The following is a 25,503-nucleotide window of genomic DNA, read 5'->3' as shown; positions in this document are numbered from 1 at the left end:
TTCCTTGGGGGGGGGGGACTGACTCTTCCTTGCCACCCGCCCCCCCCAACCAAGCTATATCCAGGTACCATTCCTGCAGTGGTTATCCTCCCCACCCCCCACCTCAGCCGCCCTCCCCTCTCACTTGCGACGGGGACAGAATTGCAGGAGGTGGCAGCAGGTGCCTTGGCGGAGCTCTCAGGTTTCCCACGGCATCCCAACCACTCATCAGCCATCGCAGATGGGAGTAAACATGTTTATTTCACAGGCAGAGGTCGGGCTGCCCCTAGCTGACGGGCAGAGGCCACGTAACACGGCAGTTTGGCAGCGGCGAACCGCAACACGCCCCTCCCTGCCACGGGGCACGCTCTTGTCCGACTCAGAAGGAAAGGGAGTGGCAGGAAACTAAATACCTTGGTGGTTCCAGTGGGGCAGGTTGTCAAATGCAAAGAATCACCGGCTCCTTTTAGGCTTTCCCCATGGAATTGTTCCAGTTACAGATAGGTAGCCGTGTTGGTTCTTCCCTTCCACCCCTCTTTCCAATGTCCCCTTCTGCTTTGCCAAGGAAAGCAGAGTTCTGTGACCTGCATGGATTCTGATTTTGGCAGGCAGGTGGTGGAGTAAAAAACTGTAGAGAAGACCCTGAAGTGTTGCCCACCCAAACCCAAATCCCATCACTTTCCCTCTGGATTCAAGCACTTTTGCATTCGTAGGTTTTTGTAAAGGAAGGCTGGGGATGCTTTCTGGAAGCGCATTCTCTTCCTGCAAAGCTTTGGCATGTACACCCCTCCAAACCAACCCCAGGCTTCCGAAACACAAAGGAAAAGGCATATCTCCTTCCCCAAAGGCTGGCTAATACCCTCTTGCCCGCAGAGGAGCAATTGTGCAAAGCCTGCGCCCACCTGCTTTCTTGGTTCTGTTAGGCCGAGGGGAGTTGTAGTTCAAAACCCCCTGGAGGGCACCAGGTGGGGAAAGGCGGAGCTACATGCAGGGCCCCAGATGTGGCGATGCCTTCTTGCCCACAAAGAACCCATTTCAGGTAATTTCCTTGGCTCGTTGGAGCTCCGAAGGCACTGCACACCTGCTTACGAACATCTCTTCGCAGCCACGGGGACTGAAAACCCTTCGCTCTTGCAAATCGAAAGTCAAGAATCCCAGTGCCAGAGCTGGCGGAGTGTCTCAAACTTGGCAAAGGGCGCTTCTCGGAGGAGAGACTCTCTCTTCTGCTTGCTTGCACCAAGCAAGGCAGGTCTGGCCCCAATCCATGCAACCCAGTGGGGGAAGGGGGCACAGAGCGGCCTCCATCTTTGGCCTTTTGGGGGCTGAGTCCCAAGAGCGGCGCATGGTTCTCTGTGGTTACTGAATTTCAGAGGGTTGGGGGCTACAGGACCTTTGGGGGTACCTCCCATTTGTGCCCTGCTCCAGACCTTCGCAGGGGCTCTTTTAGAAAGTGGGAGTCCTGGTCTTCCCTTCCCCGCTACAGCGCTTACTCTTAAGTAAAGCTACCTGCTGCAGCCCAGCTCAACGGACTTCCCCCCTCGCTGACGCAAGACCTGCCCTTGCCCTGAAAGTTCCTTGCGGTCCTCTCCCCGCACCCCTTCCATTTGACAGCTCACTTTTTTTGCAGCAATCGGGCCTTATCCTGCAAAGAACCACTGCGGCTTCTGTGTGGCTCGGCAAAAGGTTGCTGGTCAGGCTGTGTGACCCCACTTGGCACCTGCTGAAGTCCGGCTCTTAACTGGGAACGCCGGGAGGCCCCAGAGCTTGCAAGTCCGTGTGGTTCTGCATTGGCCGCCCGCTAGCAAAGTGGCTAAGGCCTGGGGGTGGCAAGGCGCCCCCTCGTCGTGGCTACATGCTGTTGGTGGTGCTGGTCTGCATGGGCCAGGTCTCGGGCCCGGCCAGTTGCAGGCTCTGGACTTGTACGTTCTGCTGCGTCTGCCAGAGCTGGTGTAGCTCTTTGAACTGTTCCACCATCTTGTCCTTGAGATCCGGGTGGGAGATCTGGAGGCGGACGCTGTCAGCTGACCAGCACAGCTCCCCGGAGAACATTTCCAACAGGAGACGCGCAGCTACTGGCACCACCTGCGAAGGAAAAAGGGGGTTCCGTCATTCCGTGCACAGGCGGAAAAGCAGAGCAGCCTCGCTTTCATATATGCGGTGGAATGGTAAAATAATTACAGTGGTACCAACATATAAGTCCACCCCATCCAGCGTCCATTTCGGCGGATGTCCGCGGCAAACCCAGAAGTACCAGAATGGGTTTCTTCTGGGTTTCCCGCTTGTGCATGCGCAGAAGTGCTAAATAGCGCTTTGTGCATGCGCAGAAGCGCAACCTGCGCTAATGTGCGCAGAGCGGCGCTTTGTCGAGTGTCCTCTTCATTAAGCAGGGTGGTGAAATGGTAAAATAATTACAGTGGTACCTCCATATAAGTCTACCCCGTCCAGCAGGGGAAAACAGAAAAAGCAACTGGATATACATTTCCAAAACGTAAGATAAAAAACCAATACAGTGGTACCTCTGATTAAGAACTTAATTCGCTCCGGAGATCCGTTCCTAACCTGAAACTGTTCTTAACCTGAGGTACCACTTTAGCTAATGGGCCTCCCGCTGCTGCCACACGATTTCTGTTCTCATCCTGAAGCAAAGTACTTAACCCGAGGTACTATTTCTGAGTTAGCCGAGTCTGTAACCTGTAGTGTATGTAACCTGAAGTGTCTGTAACCCGAGGTACCACTGTAAAATAAAACAGTGTTTTGTGTTGTGTAGGCTCCTCTGATGTAAGTCATGGGCCCTGCCTGCTCCCTAAAATATCACTGGTTTGCTCCTTTCTATATATAGGGTGCCTACATTCTGCATGAACTGGTTGTAACAATTACTTTGATAAAATACATATTTTGTTATGTGCAAATGGCTTTAGATATGCCTTAAATCCATAAATTACCACATGGCACATATTCAACACAAAAAACAGCGGCAATATGTTGTTGACAAAGGACAGCTGGACCTAGAAAGGGCCCCATTTCCTTCAGGAGCTGAGGGCCTCATCAAACCTAAATCTGGCCCTGCCAGAACCCCCTTCTCCCAGAACCCAGAGAGCCTTGAAAGTAGGACAGCAAAGAGCTGAGGATGAGTAAGGAAGTGGGAGGAAAAGGGGGTGGAGAGTCACTCAGGACAACGCCAATATTCCCAGAGGTTGCGTTCCAAGCCTCTCTCTGTAAATATTGAATTTAAAGCAGATGGCAAGGACTTTTCCTCGCCTTATCCGTTCCTGGCAAGCTGCCGTGAAGATTGGATCCTCTGCCGCCTGACACCTACCTCTGCTTGAAAACCTTCATGGACACACGTACCTCCTCCTGATTCACTGTATTTTTCGCTCTATAAGACACACTTTTTTCCTCCTAAAAAGTAGGGGAAATGTCTGTGCGTCTTATGGAGCGAATGCAGGCTGCGCAGCTATCCCAGAAGCCAGAACAGCAAGAGGGAGAGGCTTTGAGCAGCTCTCCCTCTTGCTGTGCTGTCTTTAGGGATAGCTGCACAGCGCCTCTTCAGCGAAGCGGGAGAAGGAAAGTAAGGGGCTCCATAAGGGGTAAGTCTGATCATCCGTCCTCCTCCCTCTTCAACATCATTTGATTCAGAATATTTTTTCTCTCATTTTCCTCCTCTTAAAACTAGGTGCATCTTATAGTCGGGTGCATCTTATAGAGCAAAAAATACGGTATGTGGGTGGAAGGAGATGACGGACGGACGGACGGACGGACACAAACACAGCCCCGCCATCCCACCTGGACTGTGATCAGCTTCTTCTCTTTAGGCTTCTGGTCCGGCCACTCTTCTCCGAAGCAGAAGAAAATCTCGTAGGGGGGTGGCGTGCTGCTCTGACCCTTCTGGAACATGATAAGTCCTATGGAGAGAGGATGGGAAGGACATAATATTTTTAAAAAATAAAGGAAAAGGGAAGGGCCAGGAAGTATTGACGGCCCATTGGGGGAAGAGAAGAGGGCAAGGAGGGAACAGGGGACCAGAAAGTGGAAGGAGAGAAAGTCATAGCAGGATGGTTGAAGGCTGTGAGCATCGCAAAGCAGGAACAGGTTGGCAGGGATGACGCAGCCTGGCAGTTTTCCCTCCCCAGCAGAAAAGACTGGCTGCTGGACCAAAGGCATCCTTAGCCAAGCATCTTGCTTCTGCTAGAAAAATGCAACCTGTGCTGGTCCCGGGAGGAAGGTTACAGTTATCGTAGTCCAAGTTCAGTCCTGAGTCACTAGCCTGGAAACAGTTCACAAGGAGCGGGGCGAGGTCCGGAGCAGGAGGTCGGGCGGGAACAGGAAGGCTGGAGGGTCAGGTCTGGGTCCGGGTAGGAGCAGGTACTCAACAACGACGTTGCTCCCGCAACCTGGGACCGGGCTGACTGGCCTTTATCTTCTCTGAGGCCAGGGGCGGCCCCGGCCCCCAGGAGACCCGCCTCTCCTGGCCTTAAGGTGAGCACTCCTCCTGGGAGAAACCAGCTCCCTTCGCCTCTCTGCCCTGAGCCTCTGCAGTTCAGGAGAGGCTGAAGGGTTACTGGGCCCAGGGGGAGACTCACCTGTAGGCACTGAGTCCTCAACCACCTCTGGAGCCAGAGTGGATTCACCTGGTGCCTGCTCCTGAGGATCCGGCACAGGTGTAGGCGCCTCAGAATCAAGGCCCTGCCCCAGTTCAGCCGGCCCTGGAGGTGGGGACTCCTGTGCAGGCTGGGATTCCTCCGGTTCATCCTCTGAATCGGAATCCCAGGCCATCACACAACCTGTGTTGCTAATAGATGTAGTGCGACTCATGCAACACGCTGGCAATTATACAAAACATTAAACAAAGCCACAAAGACTTGTGAGACAGGGTGCTGGCATTTGGGGAGTGTGCTACCTGCAAGCCCCAGTTAAAGGGCCTCACTGGGGGCAAACAGCGGCCTTTTGATTACTTGGACTGCCAGGGCAAAACAGGTGCAAAACGCCAAGACCGTGTCTCGCAAATCTTTGTGGCTTTGTTTAATGTTTTGTATTCTTCTCAGAAGGTTGATAAAGTATCTATAATTATTGTTCTGTGTATATTAATCACCAATGTGTTGCATGAGTCACACTACAAGTGCCACAAAACAGCATGAAAACAACAAACATTCCCCCCCCCTGTTGCCCCCTAGGCAAGATGGCTAGTGCACACCTAGCCATGTCTACTCAGAAGTAAGTTGCACAATAGCCAAAGGTACAAAGCAAACCAGCCTCCCACGAATCTGGTGCGCTCCAGGCTTGCAGGGCTAATATTCCCATCAGCCTTAGCAAAGGTTGGCCAAGGCAGAACCAAATTTACAGGAATGTTATCATCATCATCATCATCATCATTTACATTTGTACCTACGGGACTGCCTCTCCTGGTATGCCCCGCGGAGGACCTCAAGGTCCACAAATGACAACACTTTGGAGGTCCCAGGTCGCAAGGTGGTTAGATTGGTCTCAACTAGGGCCAGGGCCTTTTCAGTGCTGGCCCCGAATTGGTGGAACGCTCTGTCCCAAGAGACTAGGGTCCTGCGGGACTTGACATCTTTCCACAGGGCCTGCAAGACAGAGCTGTTCCGCCTTGCCTTTGGTTTGGACTCAGTCTGACCCTTATGTTTCCCTCCCCTTTGATCTATGGGCTACTTTTAAAATGAGGCTGCATTTTAAATTGCATTTTAACCTGGTTCCCCCGCCATTATGTTTTTACTGTGATTTTATTGGTGTCAGCCGCCCTGAGCCCGGCTCTGGCCGGGGAAGGCAGGATATAAATAATAATAATTATTATTATTAAATGGTAACAATAAAAATGGCATTACTATGCATGATCCTCCAGCAGTTTGACCTCACCCCCGGTTTGACCTCACAGTGGAGGGGCACCCCATTGTCTCTCAAGACAGACAGATGCCAACAACACTGGCATCTTCCCCCCCCCAAAGAGCTCCAGGTGCCTTGCATAGTTTCTCCCCGTTCCATCCTCACAACGACCCTGCGAGGTTGTTCTGTGCTGGGGAGAAAAGTGGCCTCACTCCTCCCCCCAGACCTGAATTCCCAGAGACTTCTGCCCTCTTCCTCTGCGCATCTGCTTGGCCCTGTGGGGTGACGATGCCTCTGAGCATAGCTGTCAACTTACAGATTTGAAAATAAGGGACCAGCAGCCTCGGAAATAAGGGATCAGCAGCCAAAATAAGGGATTTTCCAGGCACAGGTATGTTCGCCTTCTGAGCCCCTCCGAGCTAAAGGCAGAAAGCCCAGCCAGCAGCCAAACAAAGCCTCAAGCGGTGGTTCCCACAGCGCAGCAACCCGGCAAAGGGGATGCAGCAAGGAAAACCACCGTCACCTCTCCGCTGGGAAGCGCTGAGCAAAGGCGAGTCCCCAGGCAACGCAGCCGATTTGATTGGCACAAGGCATGCAAGCTCCACCCCCCCAGTCGTTCTCAGACTCCTTATTGGGTGAGCAACGCAGCCAAGCAACCCAGTTGGAGCCTCCCTCCTCCCTGGCCGGCAGGGAGGGAGGGAGAGGAGCTGCTTCCTTTGAAACCCGGGAAATTTAAGGGACATCATCAATAAGGGACAGCAGCGGGACACAGCGCTGGGATAAGGGAGTGTCCCGCCAAATAAGGGACGGTTGACAGCTATGCCTCTGAGCATGTTCAGAGAACCATTCCTGTTCCACCAAGCGCCTGCCTTTGCCCTCGCCCCTTCCTTTGGGAGCAGGAGGGCCCTGGCGTCAGAGGGAGAGTGAGGCTGGGGTGTCCAGTCCATTCCCTCACCGTTAAGGAAGCTCTCCAGGCTGAAGAGCTTGATCTTCTTCTCGCGCTCGATGGGATTGGGGCCCGCCAGCTCCCCGGCGCAGGGCCCGGTCCAGAAGACCTTGCACTGGCAGAGGCGGATGGCGTAGATGTCCTGCCCCTGCAGCTCCAGGATGAGGCCCCGGTCCAAGACGTCCAGCAGCTGGTGGGTGTAGAAGCGCTGCTTCTCGTTGGGCACCCCCTCCGCGCTGGGGAAGCGCACCTGCTCCAGCGTCAGCGGCCCAAAGAGCTCCACCTGCTCCTGGGTGGGCTTCAGGTTGCTGTAGAAGAGGCGGCAGCCGTGGGGGTTGCTGATGGTCAGGGAGCCCACCGAGCGGCCGCGGTACTGGAACTTGATCTCCAAGTCGGTCACTGCGGGAAGGAGAGAAGCAGCAGCAGGACCGTGTTTAGGCATCGCAACGGATCTTGTAGAAAGCACAGGCCCTACGTGCAGCCTTGGACTCCCGCTCCCATCATCCCTAACAGCCTTGGACTCCAGCTCCTATCATCCTCAATGGTGTTGAACTCCAGCTCCCATCATTCCTAACGGCCTTGGACTCAGGCTTGGAGTCCAGCTCCCATCATCCCTAACGGCCTTGGACTCCAGCTCCTATCATCCTCAATGGTGTTGAACTCCAGCTCCCATCAGCCCCATCAGCCTTGGACTCCAACTCCCATCAGCCTTAGACTCCAGCTCCCATCAGCCCCATCAGCCTTGGACTCCAACTCCCATCAGCCTTAGACTCCAGCTCCCATCAGCCCCATCAGCCTTGGACTCCAGCTCCCATCAGCCTTGGACTCCAGCTCCCATCAGCCCCATCAGCCTTGGACTCCAACTCCCATCAGCCTTAGACTCCAGCTCCCATCAGCCTTGGACTCCAGCTCCCATCAGCCTTGGACTCCAGCTCCCATCAGCCCCATCAGCCTTGGACTCCAGCTCCCATCAGCCTTGGACTCCAGCTCCCATCAGCCCCATCAGCCTTGGACTCCAACTCCCATCAGCCTTAGACTCCAGCTCCCATCAGCCTTGGACTCCAGCTCCTATCATCCTTAACATTGTTGGACTCCAACTCCCATCAGCCTTGGACTCCAACTCCCATCAGCCTTGGACTCCAGCTCCCATCAGCCTTGGACTCCAGCTCCCATCAGCCTTGGACTCCAGCTCCCATCAGCCCCATCAGCCTTGGACTCCAGCTCCCATCAGCCCCATCAGCCTTGGACTCCAGCTCCCATCAGCCTTTGACTCCAGCTCCCATCAGCCCCATCAGCCTTGGACTCCAGCTCCCATCAGCCTTGGACTCCAGCTCCCATCAGCCTTGGACTCCAGCTCCCATCAGCCCCATCAGCCTTGGACTCCAACTCCCATCAGCCTTAGACTCCAGCTCCCATCAGCCTTGGACTCCAGCTCCTTAACATTGTTGGACTCCAACTCCCATCAGCCCCATCAGCCTTGGACTCCAGCTCCCATCAGCCTTGGACTCCAGCTCCCATCAGCCTTGGACTCCAGCTCCCATCAGCCTTGGACTCCAGCTCCCATCAGCCCCATCAGCCTTGGACTCCAGCTCCCATCAGCCCCATCAGCCTTGGACTCCAGCTCCCATCAGCCTTTGACTCCAGCTCCCATCAGCCCCATCAGCCTTGGACTCCAGCTCCCATCAGCCCCATCAGCCTTGGACTCCAGCTCCCATCAGCCCCATCAGCCTTGGACTCCAGCTCCCATCAGCCTTGGACTCCAGCTCCCATCAGCCCCATCAGCCTTGGACTCCAGCTCCCATCAGCCCCATCAGCCTTTGACTCCAGCTCCCATTAGCCCCATCAGCCTTTGACTCCAGCTCCCATCAACCCCATCAGCCTTGGACTCCAGCTCCCATCAGCCTTGGACTCCAGCTCCCATCAGCCCCATCAGCCTTGGACTCCAGCTCCCATCAGCCCCATCAGCCTTGGACTCCAGCTCCCATCAGCCCCATCAGCCTTGGACTCCAGCTCCCATCAGCCCCATCAGCCTTGGACTCCAGCTCCCATCAGCCCCATCAGCCTTGGACTCCAGCTCCCATCAGCCCCATCAGCCTCGGACTCCAGCTCCCATCAGCCCCATCAGCCTTGGACTCCAGCTCCCATCAGCCCCATCAGCCTTGGACTCCAGCTCCCATCAGCCCCATCAGCCTTGGACTCCAGCTCCCATCAGCCCCATCAGCCTTGGACTCCAGCTCCCATCAGCCTTGGACTCCAGCTCCCATCAGCCCCATCAGCCTTGGACTCCAGCTCCCATCAGCCCCACTAGCCTTGGACTCCAACTCCCATCATTCCCTAACGGCCTTAGGCTCCAACTCCCATCAGCCTTGGACTCCAGCTTCCATCAGCCTTGGACTCCAGCTCCTATCATCCTTAACATTGTTGGACTCCAGCTCCCATCAGCCTTGGACTCCAGCTCCCATCAGCCCCATCAGCCTTGGACTCCAGCTCCCATCAGCCCCACTAGCCTTGGACTCCAACTCCCATCATTCCCTAACGGCCTTAGGCTCCAACTCCCATCAGCCTTGGACTCCAGCTCCCATCAGCCTTGGACTCCAGCTTCCATCAGCCTTGGACTCCAGCTCCTATCATCCTTAACATTGTTGGACTCCAGCTCCCATCAGCCTTGGACTCCAGCTCCCATCAGCCCCATCAGCCTTGGACTCCAGCTCCCATCAGCCCCACTAGCCTTGCACTCCAACTCCCATCAGCCTTGGACTCCAGCTTCCATCAGCCTTAGACTCCAGCTCCCATCAGCCCCATCAGCCTTGGACTCCAGCTCCCATCAGCCCCAGCCAGCACACCCAATGGTCAGGGCTGGTGGAAGTTGAAGCCCAACAGCATATGGAGCACCACACGTCCCATTTCTTCACTTTGAAGAATCACAGTTTCCGTAAAACTACAATCGGCACCCTCCTCTTGAGAGCAGGCGTAGCGCAGAGCGGCTGGGAGCGAGGGCTGGGAAGCCCCCCAGGTTTGAATTTCGCCTCAGCCGCGGACCCACCAAAACATGAGCAGAGCCTTCTGGATGAGACCAATGGTCCATCTGCCTCTTGTGGGGAAGCCATGAGCAAGACCAGAGCCCCAGAGCCCTTTCCCTGCTGTGGTTTCCAGAGCCTCTCCTCCTTCGTGAATTTGCCCAACCCTCTTTGAAAGTTTTCAGAGTTGCTGACCCTCACTGCCTCTCGTGGGACAGATTCCTGGGCCTCAGTTTTCCTTTCTGTGCTATGGGGATAATAATACTGGGTTTGCCATAAGAGAAGGCACAGAGAAGTGCTTTGCAAACGTTGGAGGGGCTCTAAACATCTGTGGTGCCATCGAGCGCATCGCGGAAATTGTGCGAGGGGGAAGCACTGGTGAAACCAAAGAGGGAGAAATATAAGAAAACAAGGTGGCAGCCCCATTCCCTTCCAGCCCCTAATCCAGGGGTGCCCAAACTTTTTCCCGAGAGGGCCAGGTTTGATGAAGTGAGGGCCGACCAAACTTGTTGAGCTTATTTTATAGGATTGAAGTCACTGAGCTCCCCCCCCCAACCCCAACTTTACCCCAAAGTTGTTGACCTTTTCCTAGGATTCAAGTTGTTGAGCTTTTGGGGGATTTTACCCCAGGAAATAAACTGCCACCGGGCTGGATTAAACCGGATTAGGCCCCCGAAAGGGACTTTGGACATACCTGCCCTAATCATTCTTATAATTTATGACTGTTTTATAATTTATGATAATTTAGAATTTAAATGTCTTTTCATGTAATATTTGAAACATCCAGCTGATGGAGGTGAATACATCAAAAAAGTTTCTGTTTCTGACTTATGCTCAATGATCGAAACTAAGACCTCCACATCGAATCTGACTATGGACTGACATAAATTTATCTCTACTCATAAACTCTTATCTCTAATTCTGTAACGAATTATTGTGTTATACATATCTTTATGAGTTTGTAATCTCTGTTAGAGTTTGTAATCTCTATTTGAGTTTGTAATCCTTGTCAGAATACATACTTTTGAATGGATTAGTTTTTGTTAATATTGACTATTGATTTGTGAGTAGGGATCCCTCCCACTGTTGAAACTTACATTGGCCAGAGTTCTTGGTGGGCTTTTTGCTTGCCCTAAACATAGCACTACATCAGCCGCCGCGGCTATTTCCCCTTCCCAAAGGGTTTCGCGATTCCCGCCCGCCCTCCCGCTTCCTCCCTGCCGCGGGACGGATCCTTACGTGGCAGCATGTGGGGGCTGATCAGCAAATCCGGGATGAACTGCTCCATGGGTGCCACCGGGCAGCCCCCGGGGCGCAGGGGCTCAAGGTCCGCCGACATGGGAACGTCCCCTGGAACGAGGGGCATTGCTCCGGCTGGTTCGACGAAGTTGGGCGCGGCAGGCTCCCCGCCTACCGCAAAAGCGCCGACGGGTGGAGGCGGAGGGGGAGCGTTCATGCGTGCCACGTGGGGGAAGGATCCGTTGGCGCAAGCGCCCGGGTACAAGGCCTCCTGCTTCAGCCACGGGTAGGGGGGCAGGGGCTCCACGCCGTGGGACGGATCTGCGGAAACGAGAGCCAAGCACGGATGAAATGTCAGGAAGGGATCTCGGGGGCAGGTAATAATAATAATAATAATAATAATAATAATAATAATAATAATAATAATAATAATAATTTATTTATACCCCGCCCATCTGGCTGAATTTCCCCAGCCACTCTGGGCGGCTCCCAATCGAGTGTTAAAAACAATACAGCAGTAAATATTAAAAACTTCCCTAAACAGGGCGGCCTTCAGATGTCTTTTAAAGATAAGATATCTGCTTATTTCCTTTACATCTGAAGGGAGGGTGTTCCACAGGGCAGGTGCCACCACCGAGAAGGCCCTCTGCCTGGTTCCCTGTAACCTCACTTCTCACAATAAGGGAACCGCCAGAAGGCCCTCGGAGCTGGACTTCAGTGTCCGGGCTGAACAATGGGGGTACCTTAAGACACGGCAGACCCCCCCCCCGGGAAGAAAGCAGAAGATGTCTTTCACTCGCTGCACAAGATGGGATGTGCACGGCTGCTGGAATGTAAAGTTCTTGACTGCTCAGAATCATCAGGGGTAGGCAACCTAAGGCCTGGGGGCCAGATCTGGCCCAATCGCCTTCTCAATCCAGCCTGTGGACGGTCCGGGAATCAGCGTGTTTTTACATGAGTAGAATGTGTCCTTTTATTTCAAATGCATCTCTGGGTTATTTGTGGGGCATAGGAATTTGTTCATATTTTTCCCCAAAATATAGTCCGACCCACAACATGGTTTGAGGGACGGTGGACCGGCCCACGGCTAAAAAAAGGTTGCCGACCCCTGGCTCAGATAGTCTGCTTCTCTTCCTGGATGCTTTGCAATGAGAACATGGGGTTATATCCAAGTAAGGCACTAACTCTCAGCCTAGCCTTCCTCGCAAGGTTGTAGCGAGGGCGATAAAGGGAGGAAGAAAACTATTACACTGGCTTGAGCTCCCAGTACGTTTCCGAGCACGTTTCTGAGTGTTGGTGCTGACCTTGAAAGCCCTAAACGGCCTCGGTCCAGTATACCTGAAGGAGTGTCTCCACCCCCATCGTTCAGCCTGGACACTGAGGTCCAGCTCCGAGGGCCTTCTGGCAGTTCCCTCCCTGCGAGAAGTGAGATTACAGGGAACTAGGCAGAGGGCCTTCTTGGTAGTGGCGCCCGCCCTGTGGAACGCCCTCCCATCAGATGTCAAGGAAATAAACAACTATTTGACTTTTAGAAGACATCTGAAGGCAGCCCTGTTTAGGGAAGTTTTTAATGTTTGATGCATTACTGTATTTTTAATATCCTGTTGGAAGCCGCCCAGAGTGGCTGGGGAGACCTGGCCAGATGGGTGGGCTGTAAGTAATAAATTATTATTATTATTATTATTATTATTATTATTATTATTATTATTATTATTACTACTTCTTGAAGGGGGGATTGTAAATGCAATGCAGTAAATAAAAGAGCCTACTCACCGCTTGTAAGGTCTCCTATGCAGTGCAAGAATTTCTGGACGTTTCTTGAGATGGTAATGTTGTAAATGACCAGTAGGAGTGTGCGAGATCAAAGCGTCACTCTAACTGGGTTAATGATTCCTGTACCCCCCCAGCCCCCCTCCCAGCACAGCTGCCTCCCCCTCCGGCACCCACCTGCAATTTGTAGCGTTGGCATCATCTTCTGCAACTGCAAATCAAGCAATCAGTGTTAGTTGCGGTGGGCAAAGACCTTGAGCCGAGATCCTGCTGGGGCACCCATGTTTGAAGACACCCTGGGCATCCTCAGGAAGAAGAACTAACCTCCCCTTGCACCCCAGTCGGACCCCCCTCTCTAGCTGAGATTTCTGCATTGCAGGGGGTTGGACTAGATGACCCAGGGGGTCCCCTTGCAAGTCTGCCATTCTACAAGCTACTGAGCTCACTTTGCTGGGCCTCTTGGGTTTATCATCCTGCAATCCAGGACTGCGAGGAGGCACTACAAATCCCTTAATGCAGCGGTTCTCAACCTGTGGGTCCCCAGATGTTGGACTACAACTCCCATCGTCCCTGAGCTCTGGCCATGCTAGCTGGGATGATGGGAGTTGTTGTTCAAAAACATCCGGGGACCCACAGGTTGAGAAAGGCTGCCTTTGGAGCCTGGGAGGGGATGGCTATGAAACTGCTGGGAATATCTCCTCCCACATCTGCAGCTTTCAAAGTGGAGAAGGAGCCTGGACCAAAGGGCAGCGCCAAGAAAAATGGTGGTAAGCGGAGTTGCGGAAACTTCACCCAGATCTCCTGCTGGTGGGTCTCTTAGAAAGTAGGATCTTGGACAATGAGGGACCTTGAATCTAGAAACCCAACCCAGCAGGAGTGGCTCATCTGAGACCTCCCCTCCCGATGTTGTGGGACTCCAATTCCCATCACCTCCAGGGATGATAGGAGTTGCAGTCTAGCAAAAAAACACCCAGAAGGGCTGTTGGTTCCCCAGCCTCCCACACTCAGGATTAATTGCTCAGAGGTGAGAAAAGCCCTTATCTGCAGAACGCAGGAATGCGGAACCGAAGGAACGGGAGGATCACTGTCCTTTGAAAAATAAAATCCATGCAAACTTCGCGACTCTGGGCAGCATTTCCTTCCATCTGCTAGTACATGGGCAGAGGTCCAACTTCCACATGCCAATGTCTGGAGTTTCCTCAAAGGATGAAAAATGATCAGAAAAAGAAAGCGAGTAGGTCGTTCTTCCTTACCTCCTCCTCTTCTTCAGGGCCGATGTTCTCATCTCCAGCGAAAGGCTCTGAGGGAGGGGGAGAAATAAATGTTGTACGTTCCCCAGAGCCTCTTTCTTGAGCTTTACATGTCCCCCCACCTGAATTATCCTCCCCCCCAAAAAAAATGTAAAAACAGAAAGGTTTACAGCACAGGGGCTGTGAGGAGAGGACTGACTCTCAAAACTATGGCAGTATCTGGGCGACTTTTGCAAATCATGTTGTGTGCATGTGAGAGAGAAGGAGGGGAGACTTGTTACCAAACTCGTCTTCAACAAATTCATAACAACTGCAGAAAATGAATTTTGCTGAAGGGCTGGAGAGGCGAGGAAGCAGGCGCGAGGGGCCAGCTCAAGTCATTTGGGTGCCAAGGAAGATGCGCCATGCAAGATGCTCTCGCCTGCTCGGGCAAAGGCAGGCGGGCAGCTTTCAGGGGCATTGCGGCTACCTTGAGCTGCTCGACTGGGGGGGAGAACCTCCTGTCCCCCAGCTGAGCGAGCCCCAATGCCTCTTGGCATCATGTCCCCCAGCTGAGCAGTTTAAGGAAGCCCCCATGTTCCTCCAGAGCAATATGGGGGCTTGCTTGCCATGTAGGGCTAGGCAATGCATCCCGGCTGCTTCCTCCTTCCCTATGGTGGGAAGATGGAAGAGGCAGCTGAGATACGTTCCAGACATTGTGACATATCAGCACATCGCCCTGTGAGCCGTATCACGATGTTGAAAACCGGATATTCCCCAGCCCTAGAAGCAATCCCATCCCTGACCCACCCCTCCAAGAATGGAAGGAAATATGTCTGTGGTTCCAGATGCAATCTATATTTGTTCCAAACTTTATATAATGCACCTCTTAATATATGACTTGTAAATTCTTTATTGACTTTTACTTTCTCCTAATTAAGATACGCATGCCATCCGTACCTATTATTAAAACTTTCAAGATCCAATATCTTAGTTTTTTCCAATGTAACCCAATCTCTTACCCAAATGAAACATTCTGCTTCATAATATAATTTTAAATTTGGCACTGCTAATCCTCCCCTTTCCTTTCTTCCTGTCAATCATTTATATTTTATCCACGGGTTTTTTACTTGCCATACGAATCTCGTTATATCTTTCCTCCCTTCTTCAAAGCAATTCTCTTTATTCATAATTGGTATCGTTTGGAACACATATAGCATTTTGGCAGGACATTCATTTTAATTATGGAGTCTTTTCCCCATATTTATTGAAAACCAATAAATAAATAAAAGAATAGAAGGAAATAAGACCACGGTGTTGTTATCTGTGGGGCACATGTTCAGGGCCGTCTTAAGCATATCTGGCGCCGTGGTGCGAAGATCCCTCCAGAACCCCCCATTTTCCAGAGCTGCCGACCTTTTTTAGGGAGGACGGCACTGCTAGCGATGCGCCCAGTTTTGCGGGGCTGGAGGACAGCTCCTCCAGCAGGGAAGAGGCGGAGACTGGACGTGGTGACTCCCGGTTCAGCTGGACCCTAGGTGCCACGGTGGCCATGGCAGGTGGAGGCTCCCAGCGCGGCGCTGCTTCGGTGCGGTGCGGCAGAGGCGGTGAGCTGATGCTGGGAGGTGCCGCGCCCAGCCTCCACCTCTTTCCCTGGCACCCTCCAGAACTTGGCGCCCTGGCATAGCTGTCAACTTACAGATTTGAAAATAAGGGACCAGCAGCCTCAAAAATAAGGGATCAGCAGCCAAAATAAGGGATTTTAGGCAACCAGCAGCCAAACGAAGCCTTAAGCGGTGGTTCCCACAGCGCAGCAACCCGGCAAAGGGGATGCAGCAAGGGAAACCACCGTCCCCTCTCCTCTGGGAAGTGCTGAGCAAAGGTGAGTCCCCAGGCAACGTGGCCAATTTGATCGGCACAAGGCATACAAGCTCCACCCCCCAGTCGTTCCTAGACTCCTTATTGGGTGAGCAACACAGCCAAGCAACACAGTTGGAGCCTCCCTCCTCCCTGGCCGGCAGGGAGGGAGGGAGGGAGGGAGAGGAGCTGCTTCCTTTGAAACCCAGGAAATTTAAGGGACATCATCAATAAGGGACAGCAGCGGGACACAGCGCTGGGATAAGGGAGTTTCCCGCCAAATAAGGGACGGTTGACAGCTATGCGCCCTGGCGCCCTGTGCCACTAGCCTCTATGGGTAAGACGTCCCCACTACTGTGCCAGGTCAAGCAGGTTTCCACAGGGCTTCAAAAGCCAGCCGGACCTGTTTGACCAGCTATGGCAAGGGGGCAAAGCAGCCAAGCATCTCACAGGCAACACATTCGGCTCCCAGGGGGTGGCAGGGAGGAGCATGATGGGGTTTTTGTCTGTCTTCCGGAGCCGGCAGACGGGCAGCTTCCCGCTTTTGCTTCGGGGAGGGGTGGGGAGAAAGGGCGCGGGAAAGGGCTCTTTTTAGGGAGCAGCAGGAAAGTTGGGGTTTGCAAGCGCACAGGGGGCGGCTGGTACCTCCGTTGGGCTGTGGGGCATCGCAAACCTCGTAGATCTTGAAGGCCTGCATGGGGGTGTCTTTGGTGCCGTCGTAAATCAGGTTAAACTCGCGGCTCTTGTTGAGGGCACAGCGCAGGTTGGCTTTCCACTTGGCAGGGTCCGGTTCGTCGACGCCTTCATTGTATTTGCCCGTCTCTTTGGCCCAGGCCTGGGAAAAGGACCGACAGGACACAGGGCAGAGAGATTTAAAACACCACCACCTGAGAGCGCCCGTTTTAAGAACGGATATTCAGTGCCACCCTTACAGACTTTTAGAAGGCATTTGAAGGCAGCCCTGTTTAGGGAAGCTTTTAATGTTTAACAGACTATTCTATTTTAATATTTTGTTGGAAGCCGCCCAGAGTGGCTGGGGAAACCCAGCGAGATGGGCGGGGTATAAGTTATAAATTATTACTATTATTATTACACATCCGCAAATGCAACAGTGATAGAATCAGTAGCAATAATTTGTAGTTGTTAATGGTTTGGATGATGATGATGATGATTTAACATCTCTCATTTTTTCCAAACAGGGACTCAAGGCCGCTTACAAATTAAAAACCACACAGATAAAATACAAAAAGCCAAAAAACCCCCCCCAAAAACCCACCCACATTAAAAATGATTAAACTCTAATCAAAGTAAAACAACATAAAAAACCCAATCTACCATCATCTTTCTGTATTTTTGTTATGGCGTTTTACACTTTTCGTACTTCTAAATCAGTTTGCCTACCCCCCCCCCTGATATTTTATATGAGGAGCGAACTGTAAATATGCTTATCGGTAAACAATTTTCATTTATTTTGACATCATCATTATATTAATGCCCGCTAGAGGTACGTTAATGTGCTTTCTCCTTTATGTATTTATAACTGTCAACATATTTTGCTTATAGGTTTTCTAAAAATGCAATTTTCCTTTAAAAAAAAATGCAGTAAGAATTTATAGAAGTGTATGAAGTGCCAAACCACACAACTCAACCCCACCCCCCAAAAAACCCTGGTATTGTTTATATTCAAAAATGATATCCATGCTATCTTTCCAACCTGCCTGGGCTGCAGATAAATAAAAATATAAGTATATGTATGAATATTTTAAAGAAAGCAATAAAAAGGTAAAGCAAGATCAAAATGGCAACATCGTAGAGAGCCGTCGGAGGAAAGTTCCCCCCGGCTAACTCTAAAAACTCTGCAGAGTAAAAACACTTTTTTTTTACGCCCTGCAAGGACCTGACCAGGTGAGTTCCCTTCATGGGGAGGATTCTGCAAAATGGCGGCTGCTCCGGAGAAATCCCCCCTCCCGTTCCTTGTTACCATGGCAACCCTTAGGCCTAACCCCAGACCAGCCTTTCCCAACCTGGTGCCCTCCAGATGTTGTCGCCGGGCTGTATCTCCCACCAGGCACCACGGAGACCCCCAACAACATCTGGGGGGCTGCCTGCCTGCGGGCCCCCTCAGCCCCACATGAAAAAGAACACTTTTGACATGCCCATGCGCTCCTCGTTGTCACATGGCGCACTGAGGGCCTATGTCCAAGTAGGTGCCATCTTGGATGGGGGAAAAAATCCCTCCTTTGTGAGGTGAAGAGGAGTCTCTTCCAACAGGGCACTCTCAGTATTTTGCATAAATACTTGAAGTAACAAATTACAGTGGTGCCCCGCAAGACGAATGCCTCGCAAGACGGAAAACCCACTAGACGAAAGGGTTTTCCGTTTTGGAGGTGCTTCGCAAAACGAATCTCCTATGGGCTTGCTTCGCAAGACGACAATGTCTTGCGAGTTCCTGCGGGGTTTTTTCCCCTCCCTCCCACTAAGCCGCTTATCAGCTGATCCGATCAGCAGATAAGCCGCTAAAAGCCGCTAAAAGCTGCTAATAGCGCTAATAGCGCTAATCCGCTAATCCTTCAATGGGCTTGCTTCGCAAGACGAAAAAACCGCTAGACGAAGAGAATCACAGAACGGATTCTTTTCGTCTTGCGAGGCACCACTGTAATTGGCGTTTGGTTTTCTAGTGTTTCCCAAACCCCGTGTTTCCCAAACTTCGATCTCCAGCTGTTTTTGGACTCCCACAACTCTCATCATCCAGTGGTCAGGAATGATGGGAGTCCCAAGTTTGGGAAACACAGATCTAACCATGTTTTAACAACAACAACAACAACAACAACAACAACAACAACAACAACAAAAACAACAACAACAACAATTTTATTTATACCCTGCCCTCCCCGGCCAGAGCCGGGCTCAGGGCGGCTAACACCAGTAAAATTACAGTAAAATCATAATAGGAAAAAAACCCCAATTTAAAATACAGGTTAAAATGCAATTTAAAATGCAGCCTCATTTTAAAGTAGCCGATAAATCAAGACTGTAAGGGGAGGGAAACATAAGAGTCAGACTGAGTCCAAACCAAAGGCCAGGCGGAACAGCTCATTCTTGCAGGCCCTGCGGAAAGATGTCAAGCCCCGCAGGGCCCTAGTCTCTTGGGACAGAGCGTTCCACCACGTCAGGGCCAGCACTGAAAAGGCCCTAGTTGAGACCAATCTAACCACCTTGCGGCTTGGGACCTCCAAGGTATTGTTATTTGTGGACCTTAAGGTCCTCCGTGGGGCATACCAGGCGAGGCGGTCCCGTAGGTATTATTGCATTTATACCCTACCTTTTTCTCCCCCTCGTTTAATCGCCACAACCACCCTGTGAGGTAGGTTAGAGCCGACAGCCAGCGTCAGTCTCCCAAGGGCAAGTGGGGATTCGAACCCTGGTCTCCCAGGTCCTGATCTGACACTCTATAAGCCAGTGTTTCCCAAACTTCGGTCTCCGGCTGTTTTTGGACTACAACTCCCATCGTCCAGCGGTCAGGCATGATGGGAGTTGTAGTCCAACAACAGCTAGAGACCCAGGTTTGGGAAGCACTCTAAGCCAAGCTGGTTTAACGGTTGCAGCCCTACTTTTTTGAAAAAGGCACTGTTATGTGGGATATAGCAGGGAATTTTAGCCGGCAAGCTAGATCTCTCCTCCTCACGCACCTTGAATATGGTGTTCTCGTCGTCCTGGCTGGGGATGTGGCGGGTGGCGTGGCGCCAGGGAATGAAGAAGCGCTTTCTCTCGGCATCCACCCAGCGGAGTCCCGGGTACTGACTGCTGTTGACTTGGGCCACCAGCCAGGGCTTCAGACGGACGCGGCGGGGATGCGAGCTCATGGCGGGGTCACCGGAGGGACAACTGACCCACTGCCCGACCTGCAAAGAGAAGGCAGAACTGGTCAGGAAGTGGACGGCCTCCGAGGGGAAATGCGACTTCAAGGTTAGATCGCTGCATTGCGCTCCTTGTGGGGTTTCCCTTGCATTCGATCTGAAAGCTGCATAATTTTTAATTTATACAAAATGGCAAGTCTCCTGGTCCAGCTGGATTAACGGCAAAGTATTATAAAAAACTAAGTGAACAATTGGTAAACCCATTGAAAGATGTTATGAATGAGATTTTAAATACAGGTGAAATTCCAGAAACATGGAGAGAGGCTTATATTACAGTAATTCCAAAACAAGATTCAGATTTGCTGCAAATTAAAAATTATAGGCCTATCTTGTTAAATAATGATTCTAAATTATTTGCAAACATTTTAGCTAATAGAATGGGGAAAAAAATCAAATGAGTATATACATCAAGATCAGGCAGGATTCCTTCCAGGTAGACAAATGAAAGATAATATAAGAAATATTCTGAATGTAATAGAATACCCGGAGGTCAAAAATGAAAATGATGCAGCAATGATGTTTACAGTTGCCGAAAAAGCCTTTGACAATGTCTCTTGGAATTTCATGACAAAATTCCTTGAAGAAATTAATGGTGGGTTCAAATTTTTGAAAGGCATACAAGCAATATATTCAGAACCAAAAGCCAACTTATTTGTAAATCAGGTGATAACGGATGATTGTAAGATACAAAAAGGAACTAGGCAAGGTTGTCCACTATCACCCCCACAATTGCCAGGTTGGGTGGGGGGGGGGCAGACGTTGCTTGCTTCTTTGGCAGTTGCCATTGGCTGTGGACCGTGATGTCAGTGGATTTACGCAGTCTTATTTTCTGGGGGGACACAGGAGCATGCTGGTGTTGTTGTTGTTTAGTCGTTGAGTGGTGTCCGACTCGTTGTGACCCCCTGGACCTGAGCATGCCAGGCCCTCCTGTCCTCCACTGCCTCCCACAGTTTGGTCAAACTCATGCTGGTCTCTTCGAGAACACTGTCCCACCATCTCGTCCTCTGTCGTCCCCTTCTCCTTGTGCCCTCCATCTTCCCCAACATCAGGGTCTTTTCCAGGGAGTCTTCTCTTCTCAGGAGGTGGCCCAAGTATTGGAGCCTCAGCTTCAGGATCTGTCCTTCCAGTGAGCACTCAGGGCTGATTTCCTTCAAAATGGATCAGTTCGATCTTCTTGGGACTCTCAAGAGTCTCCTCCAGCACCATAATGCAAAAGCATTGATTCTTCGGCGATCAGCCTTCTTTATGGTCCAGCTCTCACTTCCATACATCACTACTGGGAAAACCATAGCTTTAACTATACAGTGGTACCTCGGGTTAAGTACTTAATTCGTTCCGGAGGTCCGTTCTTAACCTGAAACTGTTCTTAACCTGAAGCACCACTTTAGCTAATGGGGCCTGCTGCTGCCACGCCGCCGGAGCCCGATTTCTGTTCTTATCCTGAAGCAAAGTTCTTAACCTGAAGCACTATTTCTGGGTTAGCGGAGTGTGTAACCTGAAGCGTATGTAACCCGAGGTACCACTGTATGGACCTTTGTTGGCAAGGTGATGTCTCTGCTTTTTAAGATGCTGTCTAGGTTTGTCATTGCTTTTCTCCCAAGAAGCAGGCGTCTTTTAATTTTGTGACTGCTGTCATGAAAGGAGCACGCATACCCCTAAATATTTTGAAGCCTGCCCTAAAACCCTTTGAAATCCTCCAGCCGGGAAGCACAAAAATTCCATCCTGAAACATCTTCTCCCGATCTCCTCCAGCCTGTTCTTTGCAGCCAGTCCGTTAAGTGTTGGTTTGGGGAACCTTCCTTCTTAGGAGGGAGGACAGAAAACAACCTTACCCAGGTAGACAGTGATGGTGATAATCCTTCTTCTCTTAATAGCAGCCACCACAAACGGCTCCTTTCCTCTCCGCCAGGGGCCTTGCAAGCGTCTAAGGCATGCCACACATTTTAAGCCGAGGGATGACTCTAATCTCCGCAGATGACTCAGAACCTCCCAGTTCTGGTTCCACAGGTGTGACAGCTACAATGCCGAGCAGAAAACAGGGAAATCCCCGACAGTCACCAGCTGCAACGGAGACACAAACTCTCCGCTGAGTATTACGCTTGGGTCAGGAATAAGAGAAGCCACCACTCTCCCCTGACCTCCATCACAACACTGTTATAGGAATTCTAAGGTCTCATATATATATATATATAAATCATATGTTCATCAATGTACAAGGCAAACACATACATAAGTATGTGAACCACGTGTCTGAAACAGTACAGGAGAGCAATCCTGAAGCCATTTTGACTCTCCTAGTGACCTCAGATATTCCTCTGCAGGAAGGGAGGCAAATGGGGAAAGCCTCCCCACTGTCTTTTTGCTTGCAAATCCTGTCTTAAGGGCGTATTTGCGTATGAATAGGGTGAGCCCTGTGACCTGGAGTCAGGAACTAAAGTATTAACCATCACAAAAGAATGGCCAGGCTGCCCAGGTGAAGCAATCAGTGACCATTATCAGGTGTTCTGGCAAACAGGATTTCTGCTGTAGACCACCTCCTCCTGTGATGTATGTTTGATGCCTTTTGGGGGTGGTCTTGGGCTACACGGTGGGCAATTTCAAAAGTCTATATAAGGGCTTGCGCACCATTGTTTGGGGTTCTCCTCCCTCCTGCGTGGGGTGAGCAACAGTTTGATAAAGATCAAGCTTACTAGCTGCTTTGCTTCTCAATATACACTGATTGGCCTCTGTTATTTTCTCCTTCTGATAGGGAACCCACTTAAGGACTCTATATGGGCTTTTGGGTACCCCATAAAGAAAAAGGAGCAGTTTTTTCTTATAACAACACTTTCCGGCATTGGTAACTGGATTTCCTTTTCCACCTCGGAAAATATTCAGGCAATCAGTCAACTCCCAGACTTTTAGAAGACATCTGAGGGCAGCCCTGTTTAGGGAAGCTTTTAATGTTTGATGTATTATGGTATTTTAATATTTTGTTGGAAGCTGTCCAGAGTGGCTGGGAAAGCCCAGCCAGATGGGCGGGGGTATAAATAAATTAATAATAATAATAATAATAATAATAATAATAATAATAATAATTATTATTATTATTATTATTATTATTATTATTATTATTATTATTATTATATCATAAGAAGAAGCAGTGACACAGCCTCAGAAACCCACAAAGCTCCTGAGCCAAACCCTGAAAAGACCACCGTGGCGTGTGAATGAGAAAGAGGCCGCAATCTTGTTGCACGGTCGGAAATCAATCATGCTTTTAAAAAAAAAAGTGAAAGAGGCTGTGTGTGTAATGCACATTTAGAGCACACCCAACCCAACAAGCATCCTGGGAACTGTAGTCCACCCTGGATAAGGCTGCAATTCCCAGCACGCTTAAACAAACCGCTGAGTCTCCTTGCCTTGGTTTCAGGACGCAGCCGCGACGGTTTCTTCCGATGATTTTTTGCAGCTGTCAACTTGCAAACATCTTTAAGCCTCGGGGATCAGACAGATCCACAAAGGTGTCCGAGGGGGTGGGTTGGGGGGCAGAAGTTGCTCTCTGTGGAAAAATCCCAGCTCCCTGCGATTAGCAGCAGTATCAGGAGCTGAGGAGACTTAAATGCCAAGGCTACGCATTCTTCTCTGTAGATTCCCTGGGGCATTCCTGCGCCTCAGGACGACTCCCAAACACCTAGACTGTGCTTGCCAAACCAGTCTTTTCGCTCCAGCAAAACTTTGCTTTCTCCTTGCGGTTTTGCATGGTTCCTTTGAAGCCTGGTCAGAAGAGCGTGCTTGAATTGTGCTGGTTTTACTCCAAAAAGACGGTTACGTCCTCATTCCTTTCTAGCACTTGTATCTTGTTCTATCTATCTATCTATCTATCTATCTATCTATCTATCTATCTATCATCTATCTATCTATCTATCTATCTATCTATCTATCTATCATCTATCTATCTATCTATCATATGGTTACCAGATTTTTTTCAATGAATCCGGGGACACTTTTTTTTTTTAAAGCTGAGTAGAATTCATGAGAAGAGAAGACTCTCTGGAAAAGACCCTGATGTTGGGAAAGATGGACGGCACAAGGAGAAGGGGACGACAGAGGACGAGATGGTGGGACAGTGTTCTTGAAGCTACCAGCATGAGTTTGACCAAACTGTGGGAGGCAGTGGAAGACAGAAGTGCCTGGTGTGCTCTGGTCCAGGGGGTCACGAGGAGTCGGACACAACTAAATGACTAAACAACAACAACAGAATGGATGCTTTTGAATTCTGGTGCTGGAGGAGACTCTGGAGAGTCCCATGGACTGCAATAAGATCAAACCTCTCCATTCTGAAGGAAATCAGCCCTGAGTGCTCACTGGAAGGACAGATCCTGAAGCTGAGGCTCCAAGACTTTGGCCACCTCATGAGAAGAGAAGGCTCCCTGGAAAAGACCCTGATGTTGGGAAAGATGGAGGGCACAAGGAGAAGGGGACAACAGAGGACGAGGTGGTGGGATGGTGTTCTCGAAGCTACCAGCATGAGTTTGACCAAACTGCGGGATGCAGTGGAAGACAGGACTGCCTGGCGTGCTCTGGTCCAGGGGGTGACGAAGAGGCGGACACGACTAAACAAACAAAACAAGGAAAACCAAGACATTCCGGGCTCAAATCAGAAACCGGGACGGCTTCTGCAAATCCCTGGAAAATAGGGGCACGTGTTTGCGTGTGCCCATTCTATACTGGCACTTTAGTTATGTTTTATACCAGAAAACACTGGCCGTTCTGAAACCAGAAATGAACCAGAAGTCCTTGACCTTCCTCTTTTCAGTTCTCTGAGCTCCCTAGGAAGAAAGAATTATTTTGAAACTGCGTTGGTGGTTTTGTGTTTCCCCCGTATGGCGACTGCCGGGCAAAAGCCACATGGCTCCCTTCCGGAGGAGCTTCATTTAACATAAGGCCTGGCTGCTGGATCCGACCAAAGGCAGCCCAGGTAGACCAGTGCCCTGTTTGCAGAAGGACTGACTAAATGCCCATGATGGGAAGATCAACAGCGGAAACTGAGGACAAGAGCATATCTTTGCACTTGGGGTTCCCAGTTACTGTGACAGAGGATGACAAGATCTGCCTACTGGATCAGACCAACCAGAAGCCTGTCTGGAAGCCGCAGCAGGATTTCTTCAAAAGACCCCTCCCCTAGCAACTGGGATTTTGATGTCTTTGTGGCCTTTGCATACCTTCCAACACGGTGAAGCCAAAAGCTGGGACACCATCTTCTCATTATTATTTTTTAGTGCAACACAATTTCCCCTCCCCAAAAACACCACGTGCTTTGGGGCGCCATGCGAGATCACAGCCCTGGGGGAAAGCACTTTTTTCAAGGGGAGAATTGTGTTGAGAAATCACGTCAAACAAAATGGCCTCCATACTCTCGCAATAAAAACCAGGGTGTCCCGGCTTTTTTGGGACACTTGCCGGGTATGCCTTTGACCATCCGCAGAGCATAACTGCCGAGAATAGTGGCCATCGACTGCCCTCTCCTCTCCAAACCTGCCAAATCCTATTTGAAAGACACCTAGGTTGGTCCCGTTGCTGCTTCCAGTCATAGCTGTCAACTTACAGATTTGAAAATAAGGGACCAGCAGCCTCGAAAATAAGGGATCAGCAGCCAAAATAAGGGATTTTCAGAGCACAGGTATGTTTGACTTCTGAGCCCCTCTGAGCCAAAGGCAGAAAGCCCAGCC

At 50.8% G+C, this 25,503-nt stretch overlaps 1 protein-coding gene across 5 annotated transcripts in view; it reads right to left on the bottom strand.

The window, feature by feature from the left end:
- Nucleotides 1-495: 495 nt before the first annotated feature.
- The window catches only part of IRF5 (interferon regulatory factor 5), a 44,377-nt gene continuing 19,369 nt past the window's right edge, over nucleotides 496-25,503 (bottom strand). For 2 of the 5 annotated variants that reach the window (XM_081210250.1, XM_081210252.1), the window contains exons 2-10: nucleotides 21,625-21,853; nucleotides 19,565-19,777; nucleotides 16,521-16,710; nucleotides 14,043-14,089; nucleotides 12,967-13,000; nucleotides 11,020-11,340; nucleotides 6,773-7,162; nucleotides 3,763-3,881; nucleotides 496-2,061 (exon numbers count right to left, since the gene is read on the bottom strand). In XM_081210250.1, coding sequence (XP_081066376.1) covers nucleotides 1,828-2,061; nucleotides 3,763-3,881; nucleotides 6,773-7,162; nucleotides 11,020-11,340; nucleotides 12,967-13,000; nucleotides 14,043-14,089; nucleotides 16,521-16,710; nucleotides 19,565-19,738 — 1,509 coding nt within the window. In that variant the 5' untranslated portion in view covers nucleotides 19,739-19,777; nucleotides 21,625-21,853 and the 3' untranslated portion in view covers nucleotides 496-1,827. Of the gene's footprint in view, nucleotides 2,062-3,762; nucleotides 3,882-6,772; nucleotides 7,163-11,019; nucleotides 11,341-12,966; nucleotides 13,001-14,042; nucleotides 14,090-16,520; nucleotides 16,711-19,564; nucleotides 19,778-21,624; nucleotides 21,943-22,021; nucleotides 22,192-25,503 lie in introns of those variants that run through there. The other 3 variants (XM_081210253.1, XM_081210251.1, XM_081210249.1) reach the window with 3 other exon arrangements.

This window comes from Podarcis bocagei, assembly GCF_964188305.1.
Source record: "Podarcis bocagei genome assembly, chromosome: 10".
NCBI lineage: Eukaryota > Metazoa > Chordata > Lepidosauria > Squamata > Lacertidae > Podarcis > Podarcis bocagei.
This window is presented reverse-complemented; position numbering and strand designations above follow the sequence as displayed.